Source organism: Patiria miniata, unplaced genomic scaffold (assembly GCF_015706575.1).
Source record: "Patiria miniata isolate m_02_andy unplaced genomic scaffold, ASM1570657v1 HiC_scaffold_24, whole genome shotgun sequence".
Lineage (NCBI taxonomy): Eukaryota > Metazoa > Echinodermata > Asteroidea > Valvatida > Asterinidae > Patiria > Patiria miniata.
The window spans coordinates 1,423,181-1,435,422 of NW_024037063.1; the positions used below are offsets into that span (position 1 = coordinate 1,423,181).

The 12,242-nt window shown below is 39.0% G+C and overlaps 1 protein-coding gene across 3 annotated transcripts in view; it reads right to left on the bottom strand.

Moving 5' to 3' along the window:
• Nucleotides 1-1,125: 1,125 nt before the first annotated feature.
• The window catches only part of LOC119732204 (paired box protein Pax-5-like), a 36,419-nt gene continuing 25,302 nt past the window's right edge, over nt 1,126-12,242 (bottom strand). Inside the window, exons 5-10 of one of the 3 annotated variants that reach the window (XM_038205633.1) lie at nt 8,289-8,461; nt 7,829-7,958; nt 7,313-7,498; nt 6,798-6,923; nt 5,897-6,007; nt 1,126-4,575 (exon numbers count right to left, since the gene is read on the bottom strand). In XM_038205633.1, coding sequence (XP_038061561.1) covers nt 4,265-4,575; nt 5,897-6,007; nt 6,798-6,923; nt 7,313-7,498; nt 7,829-7,958; nt 8,289-8,461 — 1,037 coding nt within the window. In that variant the 3' untranslated portion in view covers nt 1,126-4,264. Of the gene's footprint in view, nt 4,656-5,896; nt 6,008-6,797; nt 6,924-7,312; nt 7,499-7,828; nt 7,959-8,288; nt 8,462-12,242 lie in introns of all 3 variants that reach the window. The other 2 variants (XM_038205635.1, XM_038205634.1) reach the window with 2 other exon arrangements.

Sequence of the window (12,242 nt, forward strand, 5' to 3'; positions counted from 1 at the left end):
CGTGACAATAGTGGTTTAGTTTTATCACAATCACCTTGAATTCAGATAAGTTACATAATTTTTATGTGAATCAGAGGTGATTTAGAGTTTAGAAGAGGCAAACAGTGATTTCGCTGGTGAAAAGTTTTTCGGTTGTGGTCAGAATATTGTAGAAGTACAAGTGTCATTTTTTTGAACATTAAATCGGTAACAAAATGTGATTAACATTCAGGTGATTCCAATACTATATTTAAGTTTTACACATGGTACAGTTTGAATTAATCTCGGAGAGGATACATTGGTACTTCGGTACAAACATGCACTGCACCAACTACCATCATTATTTAATCAACTGATGAATTATATCTTAAAGGGCTCATGAAACGTAATTGTTTTAACGCAATCCTTTAAAATGGACCTTTGTGTCCCATTTAACCATCATTTTGAATATTCGTTTTGCCATTTTCAAGGTTTTTTTGGTGCCTTTTTGGTTTTTATGCTAATGCCAATTTCCATATTCTTGAGCAAAAGTGGGTGGCAAGATGGGTGGCTTGTGTGGAAAGCGCTCGCCTCTCACTAAGGTGACCACGGTTCGAATCCTGGACGCGGATCCTGGCCTGGCCGTGTATCACATGTGAGTAGAGTTGTGCGTTGGTTCTCTCCTGTGCCACGAGGGTTTTTCTTCGGGCTCTCCGGTTTTCCTCCCTCCGGAAAAAAATCAAACACTTTCGATCTCAGGCTGTGCTCCGTGGTCATGGTCGATGTGGCCGGCAGCCATATTAGGCGCCTTTACGTGCCAGCGGCCCGACCAGGTTGTAGATGCCAGGAAGGAGGAGTAGCCTCCCCAAATTATTATAGAAGTGTGATGTCATTTCAGGCAATTTTGTTACAGCTATATTTCAGGCAATTTTGTTACAGCTATATTTCAACACAAAACTTTGGATATATTTCAACCAGAAATTTGGATATTTTGCTGATATAATTTTCTTTTCTTTGGTGATTAGTTGCAGTCAGTATACATGGCAGTAAGCCATTGAGAAAACTTTTCCCACAGATGTTTTCAATGAGCAGATCTTTGGGTTGGCAATTTGAACCAGCAGTTTTCTAAGAAGGCAAAAGACACTGCAAAAAGAACACACGACAATATTTCAGTTTTTCTCCCGTATTTCTTTTAAAGTTGGTCACATCGTCCCAGACAACTATACAATGGAAACTTTGAACAATAAAATAACAGCGAAGATAATTATATATTTTACATTATAAGGAATACTTTGTTTATCAAAAAACTGACAATCATTCAAAAAGGAGTTTGCGTAATGTATAGACTAGTACACAGTGTTACACAGTACTGACGAATGACGTTTATCGAAAATAGACATTTTAAAGAGTTGTTCTTACAAATGAATGTTGTTTGTTCACAACTGACATTACACTCAGAATTTTGCAGATAAGTTAAGATATTTAAACTGAGGTTTGCGACTTTTTATAAGCTGGAAAGATCGGAATGCAAGAAAGTTTAACTAAATCTTGAATATATTCTAGCAACACCCATAAAAAATAAACAACACATGATACCGAAAAAAATGGAATGGAAAACAGGAATGAATGTTAAGGAATGCACGTGTAGCAAGAGTCTGAATATCAGAATGTTACTATAACAATATTATTGAGAAAGTATTCAAGTTTGAAGTAAAAGCAAAAGCAATGCGCAGAAATATGCATCAGTTGTAATCACTTTCTTAACATTGGGCATACCGTATACATAAAAAAGTAAACGATAAATATCTTGCTATTCTACAAATAATAAACGAATCATGCCATCAGTCTGCATTGAACAAAATTATTTCACCAATCAGCAGATTTTGTCAGAATAAAAATTAAAAATCGCGGTGGTTTAGTATTAATGAATTAGTTGAATCAGTGAATTCGGTGTTTGTCTTGAAATGATACAAGCACATTTTCTACAAATCTCTGGTCAATGACCAATGTTAATTTTTTTTCCGATTTAAAAAACCCGATTTGTTTGTTTGTACTCTCATTTGACAAAAACAATTTGCTCCACTATAATTAGTATCATTATAAACAAATGAATATTCAAAAATGCAGCTCTCTAGTTTTATTTATAGAGGGGAAAAATGAACTTAGAATAAGGTTTCAGATCAGTCAAACACTCACTTGAAAGTTTGTGTTCCAAATAAAAAAATATCAGTAATTTTGAATCACCTTAAATTCAGTCATTATTTTTTTCAGTATCAATGACTTCCCGAATTTTGATTTATGAATGAAATAATTGACGAAAACAAAGCCGTCAATGTAGTCTGTGCGTTTATTGTCGAATTAGTTCAATAAATCGGTTCAATATGGCTTGTGTTATCACATAGTTTCAATGAATGCAGTAACTGTTCTATCTCCACGCCATATATCTCCCAAATTAACAATTTCCAATTTTCCCGATAAATAACTCGCAGTTTATAAAACTCTCTTCTGAGTAACATTTGGTTACTTAAAAACAACCAATTGATGTCACGACTGTTGCATGTCGCATGCATGTTAACGTAAACAAAGAAATCCCTTTTAACATTGTCTAGAAGACCTCGTAATTAAAAGCTATACAAAACAGCCAATATTATGACAAGTTATAAATAGTACAAAACGCCTGAGACATTCAGTGCATGTTTTAGAAACACGGAGCACTGTTTAGAACTGATGTTCAATACTTTACTTGGGTCGGCGGGCCAAAACAAAGAAAAGAAAAGAAAACAAAACAAAAGAATGCAAAGTATTTTGATGATATAAACACAAAAAGGGATACGCTACAATGGGAATGAGAAGCCAGACATCCATAGTGTCCAAAACTCGCAGTAGTCACAAAAAGCCGAAAACACTATTCTATTGTTTTTTGGCATATGCTTCTGTGGATGTACGCCCTCTATCGATTGATGTGGGCCATCATCAAACTGACTGCTGCGATTGTGAACAAAATGATTCAGAATAATATACACACCACAAATACACTAAAAAGCTGAAAAACAAATCTCGTGTATGGCGAGACTTTGGTTGAAATTCGGTCGTTTTGCAGCCATATATACATCGTCCCCTCAAATTTGTTACCATATACCAGTCTTTTAAAAATAATAACTTACGTGTATTGCACCAACTCCTAACAAACAAACAAACGTAAATAACGTAACACCCATGATAAACCTATAATAGTCATGTACAAATATTAAACTTAAAAAAAACTAACCATCCCTTAGTGTATAAAAAGTCAAATAATACACAGCCAACAAGTGTTATAAACAGTCTTTATTATTTATAAAGTTGTTCAACCTCTTTTGTTGTTTGTTCGTTTCGTATAAATACCACAATAACTAGTTTTTAAGTGACCGAAAAAAACCGAATATATAATTTTAATATGTACAGAATGTTATTAATGAATGCGATATTGCTATTTCTTTCGTACAACAACCGAGTTGCATGCAAAAGTTAAGGGTGGGTATTCTTTTAATGTGTGTGGAAATCAGGCACTTATATAGAGACAAGTAAACCACAAGGTATTTTCGTTTCAGGTTTAGGGCACAGGTATATAGGTATAGGCTCATGACCGGCACGCGAGTTGAAGTTTGTCGATTAAATTAACAGCCATTGTCGACAACACCGAATGAATTAAGCAAGTGCTAAATTCACCGTGTCGACAATTTTGTCCAAGACTGCAGTTTGCAGATCTTTTTTTCTTCCATTTCGTCACTGCCTGTCGATTTAGGGTCGAAATATTTCCCAAGCCTTATAAACGTGCGCGTTAGGCAGCAGCCGACTGAGGCATTTAGTTAATGTTCCCATATTACATTATAATAGTGTACCAAGCGACCACAAATGAAAGTCATCTCTTAGGTGCCATGATCGCGTTTATATGTGCACGCGTACGCGCTGCTCCTTCGACCAATGGGATTGACTTAAAGTTAACACGCGCGCGCCTACATTTTAAGAACACCTGTGACATGTGCTTTAGCGCGTGTTAAGTGCCCCATAAGTTTATAACAATTAGGGTATGCCTGACGTATGTGGGAATCAAGTTCAGATATCGCTTTTACATGATTAGTCATAATTAAGTTAAATACGTAAATACTTTGTATGACTTATTATTTTATCTTTACTTTCAACCAGTTCATCATTATTATAAGGCTTTCAGATTGATAGAACTGTTTAAAATCGTTTTTTTTTTACATATAAAAATTACTTATAATGGTGGTTTCATTTTTTGATTGGCATGTTGTTGTTCCTTCGATTACTGATCTAACGTCACCCAGGCCAGAGAGACTTTAGGATCTTTGCTGGCCGCGGTTCCGCCCGTGGTACTCGTCCGTAAATCCAGCACGTTCTGCAGCCGGTTGCCGCCGACCACAGTGTCCAGTGACGTCATGCCGACCAGGGCCTCGCACTGCGCATGTGTCTGGTGTTGCTGCTGATTGGTACGGGAGTGTGGCTGCTGCTGTTGCTGCTGTGGCTGTGGCTGCTGTGGCTGCTGTGGTATCTGCAGCTGCGTTGTTGCTGTGTTCTGGCTGGTCATGGTGATGGGTAGACTGGTTCCGGGTTTAGCTGCTCGGGGGAGAAGACAACAGGATGCCGTGCGGGTTGTTTTAGTTTTATGAGGGACACAGGCTAAGGGCATGCGCGGTCTGTGGGTAGAGAGTCGATAAAAAGAAGGGGGAAAATGGAGAAAGACAAAAAGAAAACGAAAAAAATCAATGGAAAAAAATGATGAGAGTGATGCACATGCGTGGTGTGCACATGCTGAGAATAGCGTGTGCGTGATGAAACGTAACGTGCTTTGGATTGAGAAAGACGAACGACGGATGATATGGTATAAAAATATATCTCTATGGTTATATGAGCCGTAAGTACCAAGAAACTCTACTCCTTTTGAACAAATGTGTGCAAATATAGGTATTCACATTGATCGTGTAACAACACAGACTCACTTTTGGCTTTTCTTTATGGTACAACCTTCAACTGAAAACCTAAATCCACCCCAATCCGAATTACACCATTTATCGTTTGAAACTAATTTCCACTGACGGCCACCAAATTTTGCCAAAATCACAATGAGAAGTTATGTTTCACAGTGAAATTCGTGAACACATGCACGCACCACAAAGAACCACAGCATCCAATGCATACGGGAAATGACACAAACGTACAAAATACCCAGTTGTAAAGAGAAAGAACCAGTTTGGACACTTTGGCACCCATAAAATAAATTTAGAAACCACCAGATGTTCAATAGGTTAAGGCTGTTTGAAATGTGTTTTGGTCCTCAATTTACGTCTTCTTTCATCGAATATCGAATTTAATGTGTAAAGTGAAATGATAGAAACGTTTTAAAGTGGGCAGTGTCTGGCACCTGTAATGCATACATCAAATCACCAAGTTTGGTTTAACTTGCAATTTCAAATTTGTGTTTAGAATATAAGTCAGTTACAGGCAATATGTTCTTGTGTTCCCAGGAGTTGTAGGATCTTTCCCAAACTTTTTACAAAAGTCCGATTGGTTTACGAGGGAAAAAATTATTATAAAAACTACATAATCTCACCACAGAAGCTAGAGTAGACAGAATATCATGCACAGACAAATGCAACGATTTTTGTCAATTGAGGGCACTGTAGATGCTAATTTTGGGGCAAAAACATCCCTTTCACTGACATAAAAATGTCACCGCGAACATTACATCCTCTTGCTTCAAGCAATAAAAAGAAGTTTCCAAACTCCAAGATGTTTACAAAATGTAATAGGTGGTCCACCACTTCTCTGTACATGTATAAAGATTGGTTTGGAGAGCGCCCTCAATGTGCAAAATTACCCAAACAGCGCCCTCAATTGTTTCAAAATTATTGTTTGAGATGGTTAATTAGCTGCTTACTTAGCAAACTCTGGGTACTTAGCCGCTGCCAGTCGTTGTAGTGGCCGGGCGTCATGGAAGAGAACTGAGGGTGGTTGTACTGCATGGACGAAAACTGATTGGAATAGTCACCTGAACAAGAAAGAGGGAGAAAAATATGTACAAGTGGTAAATTTACAATTTTTTTCTTTTTTTGAGAGTGGAACAATTGAAAGAGTAGAAACTTTGAGTGAACACAGAATGTACCCACTGAACCTAATCGGTGTTAGAGTTTAGAGTTTATTGTGATCCAATATAGATGACTTCAATCTGGTTTAATCCCACTTGTTTGATCTCATTGAGTCAGCACAGCCAACAGTCCAATCTCAAAGTAGACAACTCGAACAAATCCATCCAAAAAGAAGTCTTCCCAATTTATCCCAGCATATCCTATTGAATCCCAAACTAACCTTTGCATCACAGTGACATCCTGCAGCCAAACCCGTACCAAAATCACCCCAACCTCACCCAATTACACAGCCCACTTCAGCCAAAATCCCTCCCAGTCAAGCCAATGCAAGCCCAGTCTTACCCAACAAAACCCTGAAGTCTTACCAATATGAACCCAGTCCAACCCAGCCCACCCCAATGCAACCCATTCTTAACGAACACAAATCAAAGTATAGCCCTGTACATAAAAGAACCCCACCCAAACCCATCCCAGTCAAGCCAATGCAAGCCCAGTCTTACCCAACAAAACCCTCAAGTCTTACCAATATGAACCCAGCCCAACCCAGCCCAACCCAGTCCTTCCAAGTCCAACCCAGTCCACCCAATGCAACCCATTCTTAACAAACCCAAATCAAAGTAAAGCCCTGTACAGCTTTGCCCATTCAAACCCAAAACTAAAATTGAAAAAGTGAAAGAAAAAAGAGAGACATACCTTCCCTGTGGTTGTGACCATATGAACCACCACCATGGGGGAGAACCAGTGGCGGACCCAGGCCTGCGTGTATGGAACCAGAACCGTAACCCCCTTGACTTGAAGTGGAATAGCCCGCATTAGAACCTAGCAAGAACATAATGTGCACCAGTGGTTTACAAATATGACAAACCCAACCAAAAAGGAAAGGTAAAAACAAAAACTCAAAAATGATCACAAGATGACTTTTTTTAAAGTGAAATACCGAAAGAGACGATTGTGAGAAGTTGTGTGCAGTTCATAATTATGAAAAGTAAAAAAACTGTGCAATATACAATGTGAATTTTCTGTGCAAGAAAAAAATAATTAAGAAAATAAAATCAAGTTTTGACATGAATGTCAAATTTTCTTTTCAAACATGTGAAAAACGCCCGATTGTGACCAAAAGTGCTTCTTCCAACCAGAAAATACCTTCTTCCAACGTAAACAGCTTCGCTTATTTTTGTTTTGTTTTAGCCATACGACGGTAAGTTTACCTGAATATTGGCTGAAGTTTGAAGCTGCTGAGCTGAGCTGCGAGAGGGCGCTATGCGAGTGGTTGTAGCCGCCCATGCCGCCCACTGTGGCCGGCTGGAGTACTGTTAGAGTGCCGCTAGCGGGCGCCCCTTCGTGCTTCAATGCACTGCTGCTGGTTGAGGAAGTGATGGTGTGAGAGGCCGACCCTGGAAAATATAAAAGAAAAAAATTTAAGTCCAAAACATTGAGTCATGATATTTTTGGGGGTACTTTTTCAGCCAGTAAATGTTTGAGTTCTCGAAGTTGCTAAGAGAATGAGTCATAAAACATGACGTATTCTAACAGGAAGGTTTGTGTCAAATAATTTACAAATATAATCTCACAATAAAATACGAAGTTGGTTAAAAAGAAGTAAAAATCAAGTCAGATCTTTTTTTAAACAGGCAGGAATTAACGTATTTTGAGTGTTGGTTTTTACTATTTCAAAGATTGGAAAAAACTGTGAAATGCCTTTAACTTCCGGGTCAACTATTTACCTTGGTAACCACAGGTCACCGCTTGGTGGTGCTGTTGATGATGAGGATCGCTAACGTGGGGTTTGACGTCAGACGCATGCGTAGAGGCACCGAGGGCAGCTGTCAGGGAATGGTACTCGCTCGTCGAGACCTGCGTGAAAAATTAGTATGAAAACAAGAACCTATGAAACTTTGATCTCTTACATTCTCTTGATCTTGACAAGAGAGATAACATTGTGTTGGTTGATTAGAAGGGAGTTATCTGAAACTGAAAGGATATCTGATTTTTGTTTTATAATTATCTGTTGCTTATGAAGAGATGAGAGTTAATACAAAACCTGTTTAGGAACGATTAGGTTAAATGGAGTAAGGAATCGGCAACGTCTGAATGAATGCAATTCGGGCAAGGAATAGCAAAACAAAATGCAAATGGAGGGAATGAATTAAGATCAAGAGAGTAACAAATTAACATGGCAATTACCTGTCTCCTGTTGCCATGGGCATCTGGGTGCATGAACAGCACATCCGGGTACTGGGATTTGTCGATGGCCTTCTCCAAGGCCTCGATCTGGTGAGGGGAGAAGGCGCCCCCATTCGTCCGCATCATTTCCCGCGCTTTGTCTTCGCCGCCCATCTTGCCGTGACCACCTTCTTCTGAAAAGACAAAAAAGACAGCGACATGTGTTTAACCTAGATGTTTCAAGACGGTTTCTCAACCACTGCCAAAAAAAACTAACCAGGATCTGGCTATAGCGCCACCTACGTTAATCAAACAAATGCATTAAATCGAAACCTATAGTGTTGTTATTAATTAATAGATAAGGGTTTCCTTACAATACAATCCGTTGGAACTATTTAGAGACAGTAAGATAAAGATTTACGGTAGCATCATTGTGACAAATCTCTTTTGTGAGTTTGTGAGGTTCTGGAAAAAGGGGAAACTGCACATTTCGCATACTGTCCGAAACGTTGAGTTTCCCTTGTCTTCAGAACCTCAAAAACTCACTGAAGAGATTTGTCACATTGGTGCTACGGTAATTCTGTATCATACTGCTATCTTCAACATGCAAACCTTCAAATCTTATAAGAGACAGGCTTTATCATTTTGAGAGATGAGAAAGTCTTTAACCAGATCGGCTCTTTCCCAGAATTGCTCAATTGGTGATAATTAAAAGCGGCATTTTGGCTGACTTTCAAAGGTGGTGATTACCAGTGGTCAGCTTCAAAGCGCGCGATGGGCGCACCTCCAGCCAACACAGCTCAATATCGTGCGGTTAAGGCCCTTTTGGTGAACGATACACCACACAGTGTAGGCCTGTATTCATCAGGACAAGGCTGACACGGGACAAAAGGTATCCAACCTTGACTGCTGGGGGCGGGCTTTTCATTTTGCAACACGAAAAGGTGTGGGTTGCGAAATGGCCTTGGAAATCCAATAAGCGTGAATGTCTAACATTGGATGTGGCAAACCAGAGATGACATTGAGGTAAAACTTTGTGATTAATTTTACATTCATAACAAAAGGGAATGACAAGGGAACGCATACCAAGTTGACCACATCTGAGGGCGTCCCCTCGAATGTAAAGGTGTGGCTTGTTAATTGGCCACAAGAATGGAGTTATCGTGTGGGCTTTCACTATAGAGATAATCAACAGGGTTGGCATTATACTTTTACAAAAGAAAACCCACCCAAGTCTCAAACTGACACACGATGGGGAAAACTTTATCTTAATTTTCAGTGCACAGAACACACTAATTCAGAGTCCTTGTTAATCCAACAGTCCTACTGGAAAACTGATGATATATAAGTCAGTAAAACTTTTAAGTAATATTTTAAAGGTAGGGCTTATATAGGTATTTTTTTCGTTTAAAGCAACACAATTGCTCAAGATCCTAGGTAGTGTGCAACATAACCAACTTGTTGAAGTTTCAGCTCAGTGGTAGGGCCTACATTGTAACACAAAGGAGAAAACATGCACAATTTGGGGGTCTCATAACTGGATTCCGTTGCTAAAAGAACGTCAAAAAACTGTGCCGGCAGTCATACTTTGTTGAACCGACCTTCAATGCTTCGGAGAGATTGTCATTTTCAATTAAAAAATCTGAAAATTGGAAGAAAGGTCTGAAAGATGCATAACTTCTTTCTATGCTGATAATGTCTTTCTCTCAGATTAAAAAAAAGTCTGATTTCAGACAAAAGTCTGATAAATCTCAAGCCTGATGATTGTTTTCCTCCGAGCGACAACACGGGGTATGTAGTTTAAACCAGTCCCATCCCATCCTCACTTTGAGCAAGTCATTTCTCATTAAACTGGTGGGTACATTTCGGCGTATTTTAAAATATTTTTCATGAGAGACGACAACATGTAATTTCCACTTTTGGATTAAATAAAGTTTAACTATCTATCTATCTATCCACCAAAGTTAACTGTACACAAATCATGCCTTTAACATACTAATCACGAAACAAGTAATTCAACCTTCCAATCCTGAAATCTATTTAGACAACTTGCTATATCTGCACACAGTCACCGCAATAAATGCCATTGACAAGTCGCACATTTCCACCGTGAAAAATGAACGCCAAGTACATGATTAACGTCGCCCGGCCGGGGTCTTCTCGACTTAACGGACCGGCGGTGTAAGGCTGAGCTATATCGTAATCAATGTACCTCTATAAATATTTATAGCTTATTCATAGGGTTTACCCCCAACAATGATTTGTATTCCAAAGTACAAAAGTTGCTGCGGCCATATATCTCCGATGGTCGCGACAGTGAGGAATGACAGGCGGGCCCAAAGTATATGGCTAATCACAAATGCAAGGGAAGGCGTTCAATTGGAATAATATTCATCCGCCAGACCAGACTCAAAATCCAAACACTCTATACATCACTTTGTTGCAATTCTAATCTTCTAACTTAAATAACAGTTTGGTCCCACATTGTCCTCAATAACAAGCAGTGACCAATCACTTGTGAAAACAAAAACAAAGAGAAATGTGGTCCTAAGAGTACAGGAGGTATTGAGTCAACGTTTCGGTCAGTGCGTGCTGACCATCATCAGGAAGTTATGTATATACACTCTAGCATCCATGCACAAGAGTCATTATGAAATTGCCATGTATAGCAACAATTTCTGAAATAGTGCGCGAATCAGTTGATGTTTCATTTTGATCTATATGGTTTGTCAAAACAGATTTATGTCCGTCATGACATGACAATAATTGCCATACCGTCTTTCTTTGGCAATTTTACCTATTACTTGAAACACTATGTCAAACTATATTGAGATTATGTACCGATCGATGCACGACAGTCTTCGAGAGGTCAAGAAGCGGCCGTGCACCTAGCTGGCCTTTAGGAAAAACATTTCACCCCCCAGAACAAACGTCGCTAAGAAACCTTGCAGTCCGCTCTCGAATTCCACATTTTTATTTTGATCTCATTACAAGAGCGCGGCATGTTTACAGCTTTTTTTGCCGGCGAGAATTATTACAAGTTACAACCCAATACTCCGGCTAATAACAAGCCAAACAAAAATGTACACTGTCTGTAAAAACAAAAACACGTTAAAAGACTATATACACACAAAAACAAATCAAGACCTTGTAATGGATTTTGGAGTGCGGTACATGCAGGAGCCTATTGGCGGCCATAGCCCCAACATGCGGTCAAAAGAATTTTGACTACGGGACTGCGTAAGATCGCGATACCCAACCCTCGCGCCATCACGTCGCCAAAAGCGGTATCGACACTCAATTTCTCATTTTCCTCGCCCTTTTTTGTTGCCAACAATTTGGGTTTTTCATGTTGGGTGTGAGAAGAGTGTCACCTCTTTTTCGGATATTATTTCAGCAGTCTCGCCTCGCAAAAAAATAACAACGCAGGGCCCCAGGACTGATTCTTGGAACAAGACCGAATAACACGTTCACTTGATCCCGTGATTAGTCTGTAACCTGATCATGTAATACCGAGGTGATTTTTTATTCTGTCGTGTGACTTTACTTGCAGATATATGGCCGTTTTGGGATCTATTTAATTTATTATACACTCCTGAATGGGTATAGGTGCCAGACTTTCTCAAAAGGGCTATACAGTGCTCGTTTCACTTTCAAAATATGGCCAAAACGTGAGATATTGTTTCCGTAATATTACGTGTAGCCTTACTAGCCTGTAATTTTGTCTCTATTGAACTGCCATTCTACTCGTCTTAAGTTTAAAAACAATGCTTTAGGGATCGATTCTTCACTTTCGATTCAAAATGGTCGACTCGCTAATAACGTCTGGATGACTCGATTATTGTAAAACAAATTAATCGGTCAGTTGTATCAAACACAGGCATTCAACTTTCAACAAACATTAATGGGGAAACAAAAGAAAGAAACGAACAAACAGACAAGCAAACGCTGTCGGTGCAAAATTTGATTATCGAT